The 23,279-nt window shown below is 35.6% G+C and overlaps 1 protein-coding gene across 5 annotated transcripts in view; it reads right to left on the reverse strand.

Moving 5' to 3' along the window:
- Sras (Ras converting CAAX endopeptidase Sras) overlaps positions 1–23,279 on the reverse strand; it is a 186,892-nt gene that overhangs the window by 64,267 nt on the left and 99,346 nt on the right. Inside the window, exon 9 of one of the 5 annotated variants that reach the window (XM_089088387.1) lies at positions 2,337–2,583. The exons of the other annotated variants lie outside the window; for them this stretch is intronic. Coding sequence (XP_088944513.1) covers positions 2,465–2,583 — 119 coding nt within the window. The 3' untranslated portion in view covers positions 2,337–2,464. Of the gene's footprint in view, positions 1–2,336; positions 2,584–23,279 lie in introns of those variants that run through there. 5 annotated transcript variants of the gene reach the window in all.

Here is a 23,279-nt window from a genome sequence, read left to right on the forward strand (position 1 = left end):
TAGCTGTTATTCACTAAATTATATTAGGAAGAACGATATATGAAAATAAATATAGTTATCACCTATAACTGAAAAAATATTCTTGCTCCAGCAAGATCGATCTGCCAGCTACTCAAAGACTCGTCAACAGGGAAGCGAAATTGATCCTAAGTAAAATAAGGGGAATTGCCTTATTTATGGTAAAAACTAAATTTTGTTACCATATTACATTTTATTACAGTTTTTTACTTTCTTTGTCATTAATAACGCGAAATTAGTCTAAAAATAATGTAACAGGAAACCTTCTTTTCTTAACAGTCTCGGGTGTTTTCCTTAAGGTTTTCAGAAGGAAATTTCTTTTGGTTTGAACACAGCTTTAAGCTAAGGTCTAACAGAACACAGTAAATTTTAGGGGACCGTAAACGATCAAATCACTTTGTTATGTGAATTCCGTCTGGTATGGTTCTGAACCAGAAATTCTCTGGTATTCCTTGAAAATTTACCTATCAAACAAGGCAGGTATTTTAAGTACCTATCTGAAACTGGATACCAATTGCTAAGGCTGTATCCAGGTGGGGTGGGGGGGGGTTTACCCCCTTCCGCCCTACAACTTTTGTCTGATTCGTAAAAACTGACCAAAAATGCATATAAACAATTTCAGTACTTGTCAATTAGCTGGAACCCATGCGATATATTGTATGCGGAAGTTGCTGAAGAAAAAAGTCAAACGGTTTTTTTTTAATAGAGAATTGGATATTTTTTGTTTTAGGGGGGGGGTTAGGGGTGGGGGAAAGGTACCTAAGTTAGGTTACGTATTTAATATATACTATGCTTTATCCCCGACCCCCCTAATGTGCAAATTTATAGCCCAAATTTGTTTCTAAACTATTTTATTTTCATTATATTTTGTTTTAATTCATTAGCATTAACATAACGTAAGAAATATGATTAGAGAATGACAAGCATGAGTCAATAAATACACCAAGAAACTTGGCAACCTCCACTTGTGGGACGATGTCGGGGGATTACATGAGACCAAGAGCAGGTTGAATAACGTCTTTGTTGTAGGGGGTTCTGAATAACACTATTTGACTTTTTTTGCTATTAATGGTCATTTTATTTGTAAGGCACCATATCTGGACTCTGTTAAGAAGGACTTGGGGAGATGTTATTGCCAATGGTAGAGTGTTTCCAGGGCTGAAGAAGCTGATGTCACAAGCAAATAATACAGCATACACTGACGGTCTCTGGTTTATCGAAAGATCCCTGATATATAGGAGAAACATAATAGGGCCTAGAACGGAGCCTTATAACGGAGTCCATATATTATGTCTTGATGACTGTAAGACTCAAATGAGGGTAGCGACTTTTTAACTATTCCTTAGAGGCCACGGATCAAGCACAATATGAAACCGGAATTCTTAATCAGACATGTTCAATGTTTAGCGGATTTGGAACTTATACGGGTAGTGTACAGTTACCAACCATCCTCCAAGAAGCTTCTGGCAAGGCCCACGATGTACATTCACTTTAATAGCAATAAATAACTTTGAATTTCCCTTTTAATGAACATCTGGAATTATCAAGGGGGAATATGGGTGGGAATTATCCGGGAGGGGGAGTATTCCGGGCGCATACGTTAGGGGGAATTTTTCGCAGGAGGGGGAATACACCAGGAATGCACCAGGGGGGAATAAAAAACACGTAAATATTGTAATTTCCTTTCACAAAGCCATCAGAAGCCATCATGTTGTCCAGGCAAGCACATTTCTCAATGTTAAGCATTTTAAATCTTAGGAAACATGAGTTCATTAGCACTTGAAACACTTAGAAGCAGCTGAGCACAGGGTTCTCTGTTATGTTCTTGTGAGCCCTGCTGAACAGCAGGAATATTTTGGTAAATTAGGAGAACGCGGGTATTTAGTAATAGAAGGATCCATCCCGTGACTTTGGTAACAGCAAAACAGGTAATATTTGACAGATTTTGACACGGAAATGACCATATCCAAGTCACAGACCATATTCAATTACATTTCCTAATACTAAATCAACCACAAATTGAAAAAGAAATATTTCGAAAGTCCTACTTTTAGGACATTATGCATTCCTTCAGAGACAACCAGGACTTTTTGCATTCCTTCAGAGAGAATTCCGATAATTTTAATAAACACCTTTATTATTGAAAAAAATTCATAAAGTATTTTTTTTCCATCAAGGACTAGGTTAGAGCATTGGATAAGCTCTTCGAGAATGAAGCAGCTTCAAATCTGAAGTACAGCACAATTATTCTGGCCACGACTCTATTTCCCAATGACTGCATACGTCGGTCTATTTTCTACAGAAATGAGAGCTTTGATGGGGTAAGGTGGCCGCATTTGAAGCTTTTATGATGATACACATGGTCCACTGAAACAAGCCTCGACCTTGGTGGTAAGTATGGTACAAGCTGAAGCGAGAATCATCGGGATTTCACTCACGTTCCGTATCATGAAATCCAACATCTATGGCGAAAAATCTCGTCAACCCTGCTAAAATGTCGGCAGTACCATTTTACTGGCCACTGTTGCCAACTCGCCTGGGTGGAACTTTCCTCGAAAATGATTTCTGGAAAAAAGCATTCTCGCATCAAACATGTCGGTAGCCGAAAGAGAATCCAAAGCACGATATTTAATCGAATCACGGGAAATTCCTAGTTCGAGATGTTTCTATATGAAATTCAATACTAGATTATAGAGAAGTTCATCTTTCAGCGGAATTTTGAGATTTGTCATTTTAGCTTACAGTAGTATATAGTTCATAGATCATAATCCCTCATTTCACTTATGAAACCAATTTGCACAAACTAATTGAGTCACTAAATGCTAACATCTTTGAACACATCTATCATGGTGGCAGTAATAGCTATAACCTAGGAAAGAGCGAACACCGACCATTAGTAACTGATATCTCAATGGACACTGATTCTGAATTGGTATCCATTATTCTTATCAAAGTTAGAATTCGAAAGTAATAACGAAAACAAATTAACGGAAATTTTGAAGAAGATCTGAGAAATTACATTTTAAAGGTTAGTAGAGATGGCCTGACATATTGAGACACTGAGGAGCCCTGAAAAGTGAGCATATATGGGTCAGCCTTAAATTAATTACAAAACTGAAACATTATTTGGTTTAAGGCTAGCGCCCAAACCAGCAAGACTCGCTCTAAAAACTTGCTCTTGGGTAGTTTTTGTCTAGATGAATTACGTTGTTTTTTAGTCCTAGCCGAATGTTCTTTAATTCATGATATTAGGACTGTTCTATTGTTGGTTTTATTTTTAGTTTTCTTTTTTTTTTCGTGAATTTAACTTTATACTTATCTCTTTGTATTGCTAAGGCCGGCTTTCAAGAAATCAGCCTGAGTTTTTAGCAATATCTTAAAGAAGAAATATCTTAATAACATTCTAGTGACTGTGAGTGTTTCGAATGTAGCATAAACTCAAATGGAAAATAATAAAATAAATAAGAACCCAAGTTTAGATTATCCAAACAACTTGGACACGACTTTTTCTTTTTCAAGATTCAAGATTTTTATTTTGCATAAAATAAATAAACACAAATAACTAAATAAAGCCAACAGGGAGCTGAGCTCGAAAAAAAGACCAAAAAGATAAATAAAAACATCATAACATATAGAAGGAGAGAGACAAAGGAGGCTACCGCAGCATGGCAAATTCCAAAAATAAACCATGAGTTCCATGAGCTTTGTAACTAGTTAGTCTTTTTCCAAGGAATAATCTTCAACCGTTTTCTTTTCAAAAATTATTTAAAACCCTAACCTCCTAAAAGGATAACTAAAAATTAAGTTTCGGATGACCTTCAAATTTTTAAATTAAAAAAGAAAAACCTAAATACACACATGTTCTTGAATACAAGCAGGATTCGTGATTTTTTTTTTTTTTCATTACGAAAACCTTTTCTTTATACAAGCTACTTGTTAAAATAAAAAAAAAATAAATAAAAAAAGAGTTGAAGTTCTTCATCAGCTTGTGCCTCTTCTCTTTAATATTTTGCCTCTTCCAGATTCTCATGCTTAGAGAGGAAGTAGGCCGAGATGGTTTTGCTTAGTCACCAATAGACATAAACCGGACTTTACTCCACCTGCTTCAACTAATCAAATCGTTAAAAATTTAAGCACCTCTAATAAGTTTAAAACTAACGCTCAGAACTCCCATTTGTACTTAGTTCATCGCCTTGATTAATATCCAAGTTGATACATTAATTTTTTCCGCATATATACAGTTTTCGCCATCTATGCTAGAATCAAATTTGTTCGAAAATTATTGAAGAGAAAAAATCGCAAATCTTTCAAGATTAAAAAGAAAGTTAGAAGGACATTTTTCAGCTTCATCCAATAAACTTCAGACCAGTTTCAAGTTAGCTTTCAATTTTGGCTTAGACGCAAGTACTTTTTGCCTATTAGGGGGCGGGGAGGGTAATTGTGGTGGTAAAGTGTGAAATAAACACCAAAAACAGGCCAATTGTATATAAATATTAAATTTTGGGAGAGAAATCTTAAGATGGGAGGAAATGGTTCAGATCACTTGCCAAAATAACGCTGAATAAAAAATGCGCTTTCCAAAATAACCATTCGATTCAACAGAAAGACGAGGGAAGTGGCATGAGTAAAATAAATTCTGACCCAATATTATACCTCCCAAGACTAGGCAGGTGAAACGTCGATAATACACTGATGATAAAATTCGATTTGTTTATAAAAGCAAGTGGAACAAATCACAGAGTCCTCGTTAACCCTTTGCCCCTCAGTTGGACATCCGTCACAGTCTCTTTTGATACCCCAGGGGGACGGATTTTGACGGAATCCTTGTCGGAATGACATGGTTTTTATTACCCCTCAGTAGCTTCATTGACAATTCAGTTCTGTACAATGACGAATGCTGATGCACATAGTGTCCCTATTCGAAATTTATTGCCCCCTTTTGATATACTGCCTCAATTTTTGGATTTTGTCTGGAAGAGAAAAGTAGCCATTTGTCCACGGTCCGGTGGGCCTTAATCGAATAAGATCTGTTACAAAATGATAGAGGTCTTGTCCGACGATGCATATCAAATTCAGGTTTTTCTTTTGAAAAATAACAGGGAAGTTTCCGGAAACAATACTTCTGGGGAATATAGTCGTGGCATTTTTCTATTCTCAGAAGGGGTTGAGAGTGAATTGGAAATTTATCGCAGCTTGTCTACGGAACTGTTGTGCATAACCAATGTCCGAAATGGTAATACAAGAAATAATTGCTCCTCAGCGAGTCGTAAACGTTGTCCAAGCAAATATTTCCTTCTAGATTTGGACAATAAAATTCTGGAGTTAATCGGAAATAAACCAAATGCTGGTTTATAGTCGTATAAGGAAGGAACTGAAGGATCTATTGTTTTCTAGTATAAGCTTTATAATCTCCTTTTGATGAATTTCTAAGAAGCAGTGGTAGTAAAACTCAAGAAATCACCCGTCTTACATTGTCCTTTTTTGTAACTGCTGTGTCGTCATTGGCTGAAATAATAGGCCTATTTCGCTATACTAACAAATTACTTACTTAGCGTTTTAAGAGAGCCGCTAAATCAGAACTAAACTATAAGCGAAATTAGAAGCTGAACCTGGAAATATATGTAGCATTTCAGTAATTAGATTAATGTATATGTTTTTGATAGTTTTGGAATGTTCCCCGTGAAAGATTTGATTTTATTACTAGCCTACAATTGTAATTTGCATCGACTGACCAACACTATATAATACTTGCATGACTAGATTTAGTGGTTTCAGATCTATTCATTCACCAAGACAGAGTTGTCACGATACTTAGACCTTTTATTAGAGAAAAATCTAAAATTCCTTAAAAATGGGATTTTTTTCATACATTTCATACAATCGACGTTTAAATGAATCTAAAAAAAAATAACAAAGCAAATTTCAAAAATGTGATTCAGTAGAGAGTTTAAGCTGTCATCTATAGAATAGTAGCAAAACCATCATATCTCATTCAGATATTAAAATTATAGGACTGCACGGAACTCAAGCTACTTAAGTTTCCCAGTAACTTAAGGTACTTACCTCAAGGTACTGGGATACCTTAAGGTATAAGAAACCAAAATTTTACAAAAAATCAGACAGTTCATTGTAATGAACGGCAAGCAAAGGTTTATGCATTAAAATTTGTCTAGTTGAAAAATCTGGTTTTTGTAATGGGAACCCGCAGGTGGGGGGGAGGGGGAGAAAGAGGGGCGATTGCCTTTTTAAATCGGGAACTATAAAGGAATTGCGTTGAAATCAAAGGAACGAGGGCAGAAAAGGGAAACACCATGTGAAAAGTGTGTTAGCCCATTGTTCGTTGCCTGCCAATAGGTTTTGACTCTTAATAGCGGCAAAATGAATTCTACTTTGTTAATGAGTGACCCTTTCGCAGTTTTCCAAAAAATTATTTTCTATATGTTTGGTTGGAGTAAAAAAAAAGAAGAAAAATCAAATTCTTCATAGTCATAAATGGCAAGTAAAGCGATTTTTATCAATAATTATATATATATATATATATATATATATATATATATATATATATATATATATATATATATATATATATATATATATATATATATACAAAATGAAAGTAAGGAGCAGCACAAAAGCTTAAAACGAACATAAATTATTACGTATATGATGGGGGCTGCCCCCTTCTTAATACCTCGCTCTTTTTTAATCTTCTTGTTGTTCTAGTTAAACGACTCTTGTATTTCAAGAGTCATTCTTAAAGCATTGGAAAAAATTGAAAGTTTAGCGAAAAGAACTAAGAGGTAAAGTTTTAGTGGTGGCTCCTTCTGTTTAGTTGAAAAACCGAGTTTTTTGTTTAATTTCTTGTCGTTTTTTATATCATCCAAGAAATCCACCTCCCCTTCCATGTAAACATCTTCTAGACCAGTGATTCTCAAACTGTGGTACGCGTACCCCTTGGGGGTACGCAAAATATTTTAGGGGGTACGCAGCCGACAGACAAGAAAAGCAACCCTTTAACTCTAGGACTGGCAATTTTATTTATATTTTAGTGATAGTTTACTTAGTACCGGTAACTGAGAAGGGGTAACTGATTTTTTTTGTGGGTAAAAAGGGGTACAGTATCTAAATAAGTTTGAGAACCACTGCTCTAGACAATTGCATCCCATTGAAAATTTACCCTGGTTAATTACCATTAACATCACCACATACTGGAGATCTCCTTACTGGAGATTATACCAGGTATCTCCTGGTTTCCACAGCCATCTTACATTTTTGGGAAAAGGGGGAATCGGCCCTGTCAATAAGGGCAAGGTCCTTTCTAAAATTTCAACTATTGTTATGGATTCAATCATCATTCTTATCTCCGACCTTTTTAGCCGAAGTACGTGTTTTGTCAGCACGGGATTAAACTTCAGAATCGCTTCCTTCGTTTCAATTTATCTCACCCTCCTATGCTACTTCTGTTCAACTCTTCTAATACTCCACCACCTTTGAGAAGCTTTGACATGAGAATGATACGTCTTCGTTGATAGCCTGTCAGTAATATTCCAGCCTTGGCTGCTTCATCTGTTAGTTCTTTACCTTCAATCCCCGAGTGTCCAGGGACCCCCATCAGACTAATTCTATTTTCTTTGGATGCTACAGAATTCAATGCCTCATAGCATTTCAACTTGTTTCCATGTTGGCTTTTTATATTCGCCTAAGGTATGCTTAGGTATCAGTTAGAATACATATATATTTATCTGTACTTTCTTTCTGCATTGGTGTTTAGCTGCCCGTTCTGCTCCCAACATTTCAGCCTCGAAAACGTAGCAAGTCTTCCCAGATGATAAATAATTATCTCCTCCTCAAAATCAGATGTGGTATGGTATACTACTATTACAGTTTCCAATTTCCCATCAAATCATGAACAATCGGGGAAACAAATTACCGCGTAATTCTTGTGCATCATTTCGTCCATTGACCGCTAATCTGCAATCAGACATCACTTTTAAGTGCTTCTTCCCCTAAAAAAACTTGCATAGGTTGAAGTCCTAGAATTAGCTCCATGGGCACCGTAGCCATTCCATGGTATGATGACGCTATCTTAGCCATTCTTAGTCTTTGCACCTTTTAAGAAGGGATTATGTGGCTTTCTACCTAAGTCAAATTGATCCATGTCATAACTCCACATGACCGCATCGTTCTGACTACAGTCTTGTAAAGGCACATTTCATTACTAGAAGCCAACTCCCCCTTGAGGGCATCCATTATGAACAACCTTTTATCTATTTTATCTCCTTTCATCTCTACAACCCCTTGCAGATTTCTGAGCTTGGTCAAGGAAAGACTATATTACGTCATAAGTGCGAAGGGCATGGGTTTAATTGATTCGAAGCTTACCCTATGTTCAAGCAGTTTCGCTTCATTTTTTCTAACGCATAACAGATACAGAAAAAAAGCAAAATAGGCTCTAATAAATCTCGCAGTTGCACCCGTTAAAAAGCAGCTGAGGAAAGCTGGTTGAATTTGAGTAGAAGAAACTTTACAGCTTCATATCTAATGTAGTGTCATTTCTATGCCTGCGGGGTCACAGTCCTATAGAAGAGGCGTCGCAGTCGGTTAGAAAAATAAGCGATGATTTGGCAAATATCTTTTTATTTGATGATGAATAGAATTTAATCAAATGTACGTACAGAAAAAAATCACTTAATAACTTGTGAACAACTCAACTTATTTTGACATTGGAGTCGACAAGTGACTGGATTCATTTTTGTCCTATTTCGGCGGAACCGTTACATTTAAAGGTTTTAGAATGCCAAGGCCAATTGTTTGAATTGATTAAGCAAACAATTAAATGACCACAAACATCTCATAAAAATTAGGAAAAACGGGGATTTTTTAACGAATTTTTAACGAAAAGACCCATATGCAATTATGTAATCTCTGGTAGTAGCGGGCGTCAAATTAAAAAAAAAATGGTTGAAAAGAAAAATACAATACATTTCTGTATAATTAGAAGTAGACCATTAAGATAGATAGAAGCTGCCCAACCCACCATAAAATTGACCCCCTTATCTACCACTGATCAGGAGAAATATATGACGCACGGAACACGACAAAAAACATAAAATCTGAATTTGTGCGTAAAAACACAAAACTATGAGGCAGAACACTAGACACAATGTTTTACGGGGAGGGGGAGATGATAAAAACCATAATTTTATTCCATATTTGGAATAAGTGGTTCCCAAAATTTCGGAAAATTTTAAGGTTTCGAGAGAGCGAGGCTCCCCACAGACCTGTATACTTCTCTGGCACGAACCCAGGGTTAGGTTACAACTTAGCCACGGCTGGAGATACGAATCGCATATACCCAATACAAAAGGGCGCAATCCCAACACCTTAGCTTCATAATCAATATATTTATTCTGGATATTCCCGAACATTTCTAAGAAATGCAATTTTGACCCTTAGCTAGAAAATTTATGGCCTAGAATGACTTCTAGTGTTATCGAAAACATTGTTTTAACTGCTCGAAGATCACCAATTAATAAAGAATGTTGTTTCTTGCCTGTCACGATTCCAATGCTTTATTGCCTGTCGTTATTGGTTAAAAATGTTGTTTTTTATTGGGAATGGAACCTTGTTTTGAAAGAGAGATACTTTGTTGTTGGCTTCCCTATCATTAATTTGTGTTGATATTGCCGTAGTTTCCGAATTCATGAATACACTTTTGATGAACACATTTGGTTTCGGTTCTTTTTGTCCCTGCAGATGGCTGAAAAAAAAAACAGGATCATAAAAATGTTTTGATAGTTGATGACCTTTTTTATCCCACTTTTCAACTTCAAATTACCCCCACGGCTTTCGAGTCTAGCTGTGTGATTGAAGAATTAATCTTATGTTAGACATTCTCTAGTCTCTTGGCTGGAAGTAAAGTGTATCTTTGGAAATTGAGTCTAATGAAGGGTGAGATACTGGAATTGAAGCAATAGATTACTTGACATTGAAATATGGGGCTTAAGTGGTCTCTGAAAATATCGTCTTAACGGGTTGTAATCTGTCTTTGATGTCAGAGGGGGCGAATAAAGTCAGATAGTTTTGTAAACTGGTAAACAAAAGAAAAAGTCTATTTGGAGTTGAACTGTCGTTCACTTTTATCATTTGCAGTGAACGATATTTTCCGGGCCAAAATTATACCTTGATTTTAAGATAGTAGGCTACTGATTACCGGTTTTCGTACTGTGATTGCCAACAAAGATTAAGGAGGGGTTGGAAGAATCTTCTAAGGGCGTTTTAAAATTTCTTGGTCAAAATATCCCTATTTCCTGTTTAGGCTTCTTTTTATTTACCATCCATGTTACAAATAACAGTGCTATAGACGTCACACATTACATGCATGTCACAACAATAGAACAGTTTATACAAGAAATGTTCACGGTTTTCATACGCTTTTCTTTAACTTTGTCTGTTATGAATATATAAGGAATAACAAATACAGGATTTGCAGGTAATTAATTAAAAAAAACGTCCTAAAAAAAACTTTTTTTAAACAAATGAACAGAGCCATAACCAAACTTAAGACGGGCTTAATCAAAGCCCTATAATAATTCAAACTTAAAACGACCAGAAATTAATATCGAAGAAGAAATGAGAAACCTGAAACCAAGATACATTAAAATTAACAATTATATCAATTATTCGTCTATATCAAATACTGATATAGACGAATAATTAAGTCCTAAAACGATCAAAATTAAAATAAATACTTAAACAAAACATAATAAAGAGCACTGTGAGCACTATGTAGCATTTATGTTGTTCGTTATTATAGTTTTTCACCAAGGAGCTTCGTAGAGAAGGACTTGTCGTAGAAACTTCAGAAGGAGCTCATTCGATCTGAAATTGAAAGTTCTAGTGCCGTTTTTAGGAATCAAAAGCGATTGAAGGGCAGCCAGCACCTCTCCCACGCACCTGTATCTCTAAACAAATTTAACCCAAATTTTGAGATTGACATTTTGCTCAATTTAGTTTAAAGGTCCAATAACTACGTCCCTGAGGATATCAAACCCCTACAACCTTTGGAGCAAGGGCTGTAAGTTATGCGATTCGCCAATTGTTTAGATATAGCATTTATTATTGGGAAAGAAGAGCATGTTTGACCTTTGGTGTTCAGAAAGTGCAAGGGCATTCAGGTGAAGCTTTCGGAGAATGTTGAGGGGAGTGTTGAACTAACTCAAAGCCCGTTATGTGTACGCAGGTTGTCAAAAGGGCCTAACTCCGGTATGACTGGCTATTAAGTTGTTACTTCCAGAGAATGACGAGAGAGATGATGAATTGGCCAAAAAGGAAATAATTGCACGCCACTACTACTGCTACTGATACTGCTACCACTGCCGCTAGTAATAATGCTACTACAATTATTGCTTCTGGAGCGACTGCTAGTAATGCTGAGGATACTGAGGTGAAAAATTGAGGAAATATAGAGGGGAGAGTTGAACTAAATTAAAACATACTATATACATACAGATTGCCAAAAGCACGTGTCAGCAATATTTTAGGAACGGCTTAGCGTATCAAATTAAAACTTCTAGGGCATGATGATGGGGTTGTTCAACTGACCAAAAGGCAATTCAATTTCAATTTAATAGCGAGGTTTATTTTTGAAAATAAACAACAAAAAACAAAAAAAAAAACACTTGAAAAAAGAAGCAATTACTGCTACTAGTGAGGCCAATAGCAATAAGGCGAAACTTTCAGGGAATGTTTAGGGGGAGGGGGGCTTCAACTAAATCAAAACAAAATATATGCATGCAGGTTTTCAAAAGGGTATAGAAGTAATATCTTAAGATCGACATAGAGTATTAAGTTGAAACTTCCGGGGCATGCTGAAGGGGATGTTGAACCAACCAAAAGACACTATATGCTTGTTGCCACTACTGCTACTATTACGACTACTACTCCTACTGAAGCAAATGGCATTAAGATGACACTTTCATGGATGTTGAACTGAAGCAAAGACACTATTTGTATTCAGGCTGCCAAAAGGATGTATGGGCAATTTCTCAGGAATAGCTTAAAATATTAAATTGAACTTTCAGCGCGTGTTGAGAGGGATGTTGAACTGACAAAAAGCGCTCTGTGAATACTACTACGACTGCTACTACTTCTGCCACTACTGAAGCTAAGAGTAGGAAGGTGAAACTTTCAGGGAAGGTTTAGGGAGATGTTGAACTAAATCAACACAAACTCTGTGCATGCAGATTGTCAAAAGAGCGTACCAGTAATATCAAAGGAATGGTCTAAGGTATTGAGATGAAACTATCAGGGTATGTTAAAGGGGATGTTGAACCAGGCAAAAGCAAAATGTGCAAACTACTACTACTACTACAACTGCTTCTACGACGACTACTACTAGTACTACTGAACTTATGGATTTAAGACAAAACTTTCAGGGAATGTTAGAGATTAGTGAGCTAAATTGAAACACGCTATGTAAATTCCCGTTATTAAAAGCGAGTAACAGCTATATATCAGGAACAGCTTTAGAGTATTAAGTTGAAACTTCCAGTGCATGTTGCGGGGAATGTTGAACCACCCAAAAGGTACTACTGCATGCTACTATTTCAACTTCTGCTGCTACTGCTACTACTAAGGCTAAGGGTAATCAGAAGAAATTTTCAGGAAATGTAAAGAAGCATGTTGAATTAAATTGAAACAAACCGTGCGTATGTCGATTATTTAAATACCGCATCAGCAATATCTCAAGAATCGCTTTGCGAATTTGTTGAAACTTTCAGAACAGGTTGAGAGGTATGTATAACCATTAAAAATGCACTATGTTCATACAACTGCTTCTAATAGTAGTAGTAGTAGGGACTGTTGAGGGGATGTTGGGTTAAATCAAGACATACTATGTGCATGCCGGTTATCACAAGGATGAATCGGTAATATTTTAGAAACGGCTAAAAGTAGTTATTTGAAACTATTAGGGTATGAGGAGGGGATGTTGAATTGACCAAAAAGCAATATGTGTATATTACTACTACTACTACTAAGGCTAAGGGTATGCAGGTAGAAATTTCAGGGAATTTTCAGGAGAAAGTAGAACTAAATTAATACACACTCTGAACTAGATCAAAAAGGCACAATGTGAATACTATGACTGCTTACTACTAGTACTACTACTGCTATCAACAATGCAACTCCTGTTGCTCCTACTATTACTTCTGCTGCTATAATTACCACTATTTTTAATGCAAAGGGTATCGTTAAACTTTCAGGAATAGTGAAGGTGGTATTGAACTGAACCGAAACAAACTATGTACATGTGGATTACCAAAGGGGTGCATTAGCAATATCCCAGCAACGGCTTATCTCAACAGGGCCACCAATATTGCTACAACTTTTGCTACTACTTCTACTACTACTACTGTGACTACTATTACACCTAAGCCTAAATGTATGAAGGTGAAATTTCAGGGAATATTGAAGGAGGAAGAAGAACTGAATCATAACATGCCGCCTCCATGTAGGTTGTCAAAATGGTGCATCAGCAATATCTATGGAATATTTTGGTGTGAAGTTGAAACTTACAGGGGTGATTGTGGGGGATGTTGAGCTAATCAAACGACAATATTTGCCTCATAATGCTACTGATTCTACTCCAACTGCTACTTCTGCAACCACTGCTACTACTACTGCTGCTGATATTATTACTACTGCTACTAAGGCTAAGGCTACTGCAATTAATTCTACTACCACTGCTACTACTACTACTACTGCTACTACTCAGCCCAATTTCTCTTCAACACAAAAAACTGTAAAATAAATCAACTAGGTCACGGATCACTGTTCAAGCCACCTGGTCCAGAACATCAATTTAAATCCGCACTAATAAGTATAAGTAAAATGTGCAGCTAGGAGAATCGCCAAATGCACTCCTCCCTCCCCCCTCCCCTTCAGAATTTCTCAGTTTCTCCGAATTTTCTCAAATTAAAATGAGACTAGATAAAACATCTAAAAATTATCATTCGTAAACCAACTGATTTTTACACAACATATACACTGTTCATTTTAAGGAAATTACGGGATAGCCCAATTTTCTTTCAGAAAAGCATGGAAAATTCACGGATAAAGGGGGCACTGCTTGCATTGCTGAACCGTCAACCCATTGAGCAAATAAGAAATTGCACAACAACAATAATGATAATAATTACTTATTTCTAACATACATCATACAGACACTCGTGGGGAAACAGAGAGAAAGAAGAAATTTGTAATCAAAATGAAGAGAGACTTCAATTAGTACAGGAAACGAGCAAAATAGTAATCTAGTAAAAAACAAGAGAATGCTGAAATTACACAGCCTGTTTATCTTGGCTGCTATATCCAAGACATCTGATTTATGAACTACTTTGTAACTATACCAACGGGGGATATAAAGGCCGTATCCAGAGGGGGAGGGATGGAGATTTGCCCCCCCCCCCGAAATGTTTGTCTGACTCAGAAAAATGAAACGAAAATGAATATAACCATATTTTTGACGTGATTTTAAAGTTTTTTTTTCAAGCCCACCCAGAAAAATTCCTTTTGTACCCCCCCCACCTCCCTCAAAAACAATCCTGGATACGGCCCAGGGGGATAATATGAAATTAAATTAAAGCAATTCCTTAAAATCATTCTTTCTTAAAATTGGGTAACGACCAAATATGTAGACGATAGAACGATAACAAAAAGTGGAATTCAATCTACCCAGGGTACGTCTGTTATACTTCTCACTATTGCTCGCAATTTTAGAATAGGAATTTGAATTTTCTTTTTTAATATTACGAATAGTGCACTGTTGTACGTTATTAATTAACTTAACACAGTAATGCCTAACCATCCAGAAGAAGAAATATAATAATATCTTTATCGTGTCCTTCTTTCATTATGTGAGGTTTTCGTGTTGTATTGTTAATACTTTCGTTAACTTCATATTGTTAATTTCCAAGAGATACTTTACTACATACAAAAAGAATACAGGTTACTGACAGTAATCCTTCCAGTTAGGTGTCTGCGTATCAAATGGCAAAAGTGTTTGAATCGTAGCCTCCCCCCCCCCCATATCGGGATTCTTTTATTTCCCAACTAATTTCTGACAATTTGCATAAAATTCCGCAGTATTATTGCTCTTCTATCATACCAACCACAACCTCCCTCCCCCACCCCCAGAAAGAGAATCAGGAGATCGTTAGCTGCGCTACGTGGACCATTGGTCAATAAATAGAAAAGTTTCCTATGTTTCAAAGGTAAGGTGAGTTAGATGCTCCTTAATGAATCAGGAAACACAATAAGTTCTGCCATCCATCTATACCTCTGAAAGGCACTGCCTACCAGGATCGATTGCTAAACCAGACTCAATCCTCAAGGTGAATAGAACAGAAAAAAAAGAAATTTACAAATGAAAGACTTGAAACATAAAAGCAAATAAATTGCTCCTGTAACCATAGAAGATAAGGCCCTCTTATCAATAAATTGATGTTTCTGTAACAAAGACACATCAAATTGCCCACAATGCTTAATAAAACTCTCAAGCCGTATCATTAGAATATTCCTGCGGGCAAATAAAACAATGACAGAAAAGATAACCATCTTCCCCACATCAAACAAAACTCCCCGGTTTTTACTTTCTAACAAGAGACAACATATCATATTACTATTGAAAAAAGGAGAAGTTTCGATTTTTTTTTAGACCACATCAACAGATGTCGTGAATGAGATCTGAGCAAAGGTCTAAATGACCCTAAAGAAGTTGTTTAGAACAAAGAGTAGTGACAATGATTCATGGAAAGTGACTTATGGTTCTTAACTCAACACGGAATGAATACAAATTAAAAGATTTCAAAAGGCGAAAGTAGTCGACAAAAAACTCCCCGCGCTCAAAACCAGCTGTGGAATTATTTGCAAAGACTATAGGTGACTTTTCACGGAAATTGTGATTTTTTAGAAAAATTCTAAGAAGGGGAATAGAGATAATAAAAGGTTTAGACGACAAACACGAGGTGACGACGGCTCTAATGATATTTTCCGTGAGACCGATCCAGAACAGTGAGAAGAATCAACCACCGAAAAAATGACTTACAATCCCTAAGAGGGGGTCCAAAGGGGATTTTTAAGGGGAATGCAGTAAGTAATAAAATTGTCAAATGACTTGACATCAAAGGCAGTCATGCAGACATACTCTGAATAATAAAATACTTACCAAAGAAGAACAAAAACGGATAATAAATGGTTTTAATACGTTTTCAAATGAAAGACGATACATACCGGATTTTTAACAAAAACCAGTTAACAATATTTTGCCCATCATCGTAAATGGGTGAAAGGTGATAGCAATGAATAGTAACTGACATCTATATTTTGCTTACACAAGTCGCAAAAAACACCTTTACGATGATAAAAATGGCAAATGAATACGGCTAGTTAAGAAGGCGAAGCATAACATGTGACGGCTGAAGAAATAAATGAACAATTCAAAATTTTCCCCTACTTTCAAACAGATGTTTTGTTTTTATTGCATGTCTGAATCTTTATCATTTAAACTGTCTCTTAGCACATTGATTATAGCCTAGGTTTGAGAAATATGCAAATAAAATAAAATAATGACATTTATAACAGCCTTACAGAGCACAAGAAAATAATTGTTACCGAATCCAAACCAAACGGTAAATTACCCTCATTTAAGATGCTAATTTGTATTTTTTTTTGCTGATTTGGAACTTTATTCAATGTCTTATTTGTATGAACATAAATGAAATCAAACAGCAAAATCATTTAAAATAAAAACAAAATAAAATAATGCCAAATAGCTATTGAAGATACTTACATGCATGTATGGGAAGGGGATAAGGTTATGTGGTTCGTTTTCAAAACTCTATAAAATTGAATAATAGCCACACTTATTCAGTGTTTTTAGTGGGGAGGGGGGGGGGTGTAGCAGTGTTTTATTAGGCCAGCCACTTCGTACACAGATTATACTCCGGTTAAGGGTTAATTTCTGTCCTGGTATTCAAAAGGACACCAATTATATCGACATTCACCGGTGAATATCCGCTACCCCTTTTTCTCTGCTTGGATTTAATTAGCTTTGCGAGTAAGCGTTTTCAGTGTGATGCAAGCTATGATGGTAACAGTTAAAGTTAGGTTAGATTATGCTAGTTTAGGTTAGATTAGGTTAGGCTACGTTTAACTTGGTTCTAAATATCAGATATGGATTAAAAACCCATTTAACCTAACCTTTACTGGCAACATTGACAAAATCCAAGGTGAAAAAAGGTATTTCAGACATTCACCGGTGAAAGTCGACATTCACCAATTGTGGACATTCACCGTAACATTATATATATATATATATATATATATATATATATATATATATATATATATATATATATATATATATATATATACCCAACGTATATTATAAATAACAAATTCTTTCAATCAGTAGAATATATCAGAACATGGTCATGTTTTTAGAGTGTGTTTTATGTATGAAGACCACAAAACGATTTTTTTTTCTAATGTATTTTTAGCTTTTCAGTGGGGAACTCCTTTCACAATCCACAGCAGTCATCTATTCTAAAAAAAAATAAGGAAAAAAGCCAAAAAAAATGAAACCGGAGAATCCTAAGAGAATAATCTGAATCCAGGAAGAATGTACAAATTCACTTCTAACGATTATTACATTTAGAGAAAAAGTTGCTTTGATGAATATAAAGATCAAAGTTGAAACATAAAACAAACAAAATTACTGCTACGCAGTTTATGCTACATGTTCAAAAAAGTAAACTGTTAAAAAAAACTGACTCGTGATAGTTCCTTGCATTTGCAGAATTTTGAAAAACTAGCGTTTTACTGAAAACTCAAAACCGACGCCAAAGAAATAGCATTAGAAAAAAAAACTCAGATGGCCTGCAGAAAGTGAAGTAATATTCCATAAGCCTCTCAATAGTCTTTTATCGGCCATGGATTCAAAAATTTTTACTACACGGTTTTACTTCTATAAAAAAAATATAAAAACAAGTAAAGTGCTAGTTTTTTGGAATACTAAAAATATATAAAAATATCAAAATCAGTTTAGTTGAAATAGCATTCAAAAATTTGCTGCATAAGCTATGAAGCAGAATTTTTTTTCAATAATACTTTTTTTTTTAGAATTTATTTTTGTGCGTTGTCTTAGTTTAAATAAAATATAGACAGTAAAATTTTTTTTTTTTTCAGATTAGGCAGAAAAAAAAATTAGAAGTCAACATAAGGTTTTTTTCTGAAATGGGCATTAAATATAGGTGTGACTTCGCATCTCTCTTAAACTTTCCACTGAAAACAAAATCTGAAATTTGTTAAATAAAGAATCCCAGGTGAATAAATGCTATTATCTATGAAATATTATACTAGAATTTATGAACTATGTATAGATTTTAAAAGCCTAAAGGACACTAAAAGAATTTAAGATGTGTAGCCAATAAACTTTACGGATATTCGTTTTATTATTAACGCATTTTTTCCAACACAAGGATGTACAGATATTGACCTTCTCACCAGAAAGTATACAAATCATTATTTTTTCTTCTTTGACTTTAACATTTTAGGATAACACCAACTACTACTAACAAATATTCTGCAGCAGCAAGCCTTTTGAGGCCAGACCAGCTACGCACATTCCTCCTCCATCCCGATCTAATCAAAGCATTCCTTTTTATATACTCCATGGAAGTTCAGGACATCTTCCCACCCCAGTCACAGACGACCTTCTTTTCGTTTGTCTACGATGTTGCAGTTGCCTGCTAGTTTTACTTGCATCGACTGGGGTCGGGGTCGATGGGTGCTGTCCCCACCTCTAGCTCTTCCCTTCCAACTAGATTTTTAGAAATGCCTTCTTGTAGTTTTTTTTATTGAAGAAAATACCTCCTCTCAAGACAATACGATTACGATCTCCCCCCCCCCCCTCAGTTTTTTGTGTTTGACACCACTAGCCTAGCATATAATTAGCCTAACCAATAAAACTAGCCAAGTTCTCTTAGTCAGCAAACAATCTACCAAAAAAATTTGGGGGCCGGGAAGGAGAGTATACAAGAGAAGGGATTTTAATCCTCAAGTTTAGGGTTTTCCGCCAAGGAAATTAAGACGGTACCCCTTCCATTCTTCATACCATTCCACCCTGCAAATAACAACAAAAGTACACGTTTTTGAGTTCCATATGACACTTCATGGTGGCGTTACCGATTCGAATTTATAAAGAGCGAACAGACAAACAAATTAGCTTTCAAAAGAAATCTTAAACAGCTATCTATGATGTTCAAGTGGCCAACAGAAAAAAAAAACAGAGAGAGAGAGAGAGAGGGGGGGGGGGTTTCCTCGTGTTCAAGCCTGGAATTCTCCAATATTGAGTTTTCAAACATGAATATTCCAATGAAGCATTTTTTATTCTTATCCAACGCCACTTCTGAGGGTTTCAGTCTCTTTTTTGAAATTAAATAAAAAAAACAAGTTTTTTAAACTGAAAGTAAGGAGCGACATTAAAACTTAATACGAACAGAAATTATTCCATATATGAAAGGGTCTGTCCACTCCTCAACGCCTCGCTCGTTACGCTAAAGTTTTTTTTTGTTTAAAAAATAAAGTTGTGATACAGAGTCAAACTTTAGCGTAAAGAGCGAGGCGTTGAGGAGTGGACAGCCCCTTTCACATACGGAATAATTTTTGTTCGTTTTAAGTTTTAATGTCGCTCCTTACTTTCAGTTTAAAAAACTTGTTTTTTTTTATATAATTTCTGATCGTTTTTTAGTTAATGCAGCTTTTATTTTGGCTCACCGTCATTGAATAAGTAAACAAAATTTGCATAAAAATTTTACTTTTCTTCTGCTAAATGGCTGTCTCTAAATTTGGTTCTGACGTAATTTACAAATTAACTTACGTAACGAACTTCTATATTCGTATATTTTTCTTCTGGCAAAAAATACAAAGTTGCAGATTTTTGCAGATATGAGCTTGAAACCTATGTTATAGGGTTTTCTGATACGCTGAATCTGACAGTGATTTTCATTAAAGTTCTTTCAATTTTAGGGGATGTTTTCCCCCTCTTTAAAAAATCCGGTAAATTTTCTCAGGCTCGTAGCCTTTGATGAGTAATACTAAACTTAACAAAATTTGTATATTTAGAATCAGCATTATAAGCCCATTCTTTTGATACATTTATTGACATCAAAGTTCCGTTTTTAAAAGTTTCGCTTACTATTGAGCCGTATCGCTTGCTTTTTTTTATTTTTTTTTTTTTTTATTAAGTTTATATTATTAAGTATATGATGGGGTTCTCCCCTTAGTCAATACCACGCTCTTTACGTTAAAAGTTAAAAAAATTTTTTATTCACACACCCCTGAATCACAAATGCCGTTTAATTAGAATAGATAGCTCTTTTGAAAGCACTAAAAAAAACTGTAGCATAAAGAGCGAGGTATTGACTTGGGGGAGAAACCCCTCATATACGTAATAATTTCTGTTCATTTTAAGTTCTAAAGTTGCTTCTTACTTTCAGTTGAAAAAACTTGTTTTTTTTAAATTTAATTTCTGATCGTCTTTTTAAATAATGCTTGGGAATCCGGCGCCCCCTTCATAGAAATGTCCCTTACCCTAAAGAAACATCCGCCACGGAAAGATTATTCCGAGTAACCCCCTCCTCAAGCCCCCCCCACCAAAAAAATTCTTCCTGAAAATGTCTGTATACTTCCCAATAACCAATACAATATGCAAGCAATGGGCAAAGTTCATAACTTGCAGCCCTTCCCCTGGGAACTGTGGGGGATTAAGTCAACGTAAAAGACATATTTATCAGATTTTCGACTATGCTAAACAAAATGGCTATCTCAAAATTTTAATTGGGTGACTTTGAGAAAAAAATGAGCGTGGGAGGGGGCCAAGTTGCCCTCTAACTTTTTTTGTCACCCAAAAAGGGCAATAGAACTTTTAATTTCTATTCAAATGAGCACTCTTACGACATTCTATGACCACTGGGTCAATACGATTACCCCTGGGAAAAAAAAACAAACAAATAAACATGCATCCGTGATCTTTCTTCTGGCAAAAAATGCAAAATTCCACATTTTTGTAGATAGGAGCTTGAAACCTCTACAGTAGGGTTCTCTGACACGCTGAATATGATGGTGTGAATTTCATTAAGGTTCTATAACTTTTAGAGGTTCTTTCCCCCTTTTTTCAAAAATCAGCCAAATTTTCTAAGGCACGTAACTTTTGATGGGTAAGATTAAACTTGATGAAACTTATATATTTGAAATCAAAATTAAAATCTGATTCTTTTGATGTATCTATTGGTACCAAAATTCCGGTTTTTAGAGTTTCGGTTACCATTGAGCCGGGTCGCTCCTTACTTACAGTTCTTTAACACGAACTGTTTGATTCCTACAAACTTGTTTTGCAATAACACTCACTAAAGATTAACAGAAATAATAGCTACCATTCCTGGTTCAGCTGTAGGCTAAATGGTATTTTTTCTCTCACAAGATAGTTTCTTAAAAGGTAAATTTTTTAAATTTTGCTTACTATGGACCGTTCTTCGCTCTTCACTATGTTGCAGTTTTTGCTGCAACCATGATCATTTCTCTGGTTTCTCCGCTTGTTGTTTGGTCTGCTGAAAAGCAAAAACGGCGATCCTAAAGACAGAATCCTCCGAATCCAGCAAGAATCTATACTTTTACTTCTCCTGATTATCATTTCTTTATCCTCTGGCTATGTTTTATCTATTCCCTTCTCTTTCTTATACACTTGAGACAGATATAGTCTTCATACACCTTTAAATTGATTAAATAAAAGTTTTTTCAACTTAAGGTGAGGAGGGACATTAAAACATAAGACGAACATTAATTATTACGTATATGAGGGGGTCACCTCCCTCGTCAATATCTCACTCTTTACGCTAAAGTTCGAATTTTGTCCCATTAATTAAGATTTAATATTTTGTCCCATCCATTAAGAATGACCCCTGATTCGCAAAGCCCGTTTAATTAGAATAAGCTCTTTTAAAAGTACTAAAATAGTCTTTAGCGTAAAGTGTGAAATATTGACGAAGGACCAACCCCCTCATATACTTAATAATTTCTATTCGTCTTAAGTTTAAATGTTGATCCTTACTTTCAGTTGAAAAAACCATTTTTTGTATTTAATTTTTGATCATTTTTTTAAATAATACTGGGAAATCCGGCTTCCACTCCATGAAAATTCTCTTCCCCCATGAAAAAATCCTCCCACGTACCCACCCCCCACCCCCTCCCCAAAGAAAAATCCCATATGAAGACGTCTGTATGTTTCCCAATAACCAATGCCCCATGTAAACAATGGGTAAATTTCATAACTTGCAGCCCTTCCCCCGGGGACTGTTGGAGGCTACATCATCCTCAAAGAAATAGTAATTAGGTTTTTCGACTGTGCTGAAAAAAATGGCTAGCTGAAAATTTTGATCGGGTGACTTTGGGGAAAAACAAGCGTGGAAGGTACAATCCAATATTTTTGGTCACTTACAAAGGGCACTAGAACTCTTGATTTCCGATCAAACAAGCCCTCTCCAGATCTTCTACGATCACTGGTTCGATGGTTCGATCACTGATATGATCACCTCTGTATAAAAAAAAACACGCATCTGTGACCTGTCCTGACAAAAAAAGAGGCAAAATTCCACATTTTTGTATATAGGAGCTTGACACTTCTACATTAGGGTTCTCTGGTATGCTGAATCTGATGGCATGATTTTCATTAAGAACACTTGATCTTTTGGGGCTGTTTCTCCCCTTTTTCGAAAATTTGGCAAATATTCCCAGGCTCGTAACTTTTGATGGGTACCATTACATTTGATTCGATGCATATTTTTAATAAGCATCGAAATTCAATTCTTTTGATGTATCTCTTGTTATCAAGACTCGGTTTTTTAGAGTTTCTTATTTTTTAGAGTTTCGGTTACTATTGAGCCACATCGGTCCTTCCTTACAGTTCATTACCCCGAACTGTTTGGTACTGTTCTCCAATTGCATATACTGGGAATAGCTGAGGAATTCGAGATTTCTCCCATTATCTGTAGGCATCATTTGATTTACCATTGAATGCCCTTTCTAACAGCATTTCTTGTATCAAATTAGCATTACTTGGCCTTTTTAATAAACTTATGACGAGAAATAACCACAAAGAAATTTTTTGTTGAGCATCAGAAGAGAATCGGAAAATTTTTATA

The sequence above is a fragment of the Artemia sp. Qi Xiang Cuo genome, chromosome 1 (genome assembly GCF_049724085.1).
Source record: "Artemia sp. Qi Xiang Cuo chromosome 1, ASM4972408v1, whole genome shotgun sequence".
Lineage (NCBI taxonomy): Eukaryota > Metazoa > Arthropoda > Branchiopoda > Anostraca > Artemiidae > Artemia > Artemia sp. Qi Xiang Cuo.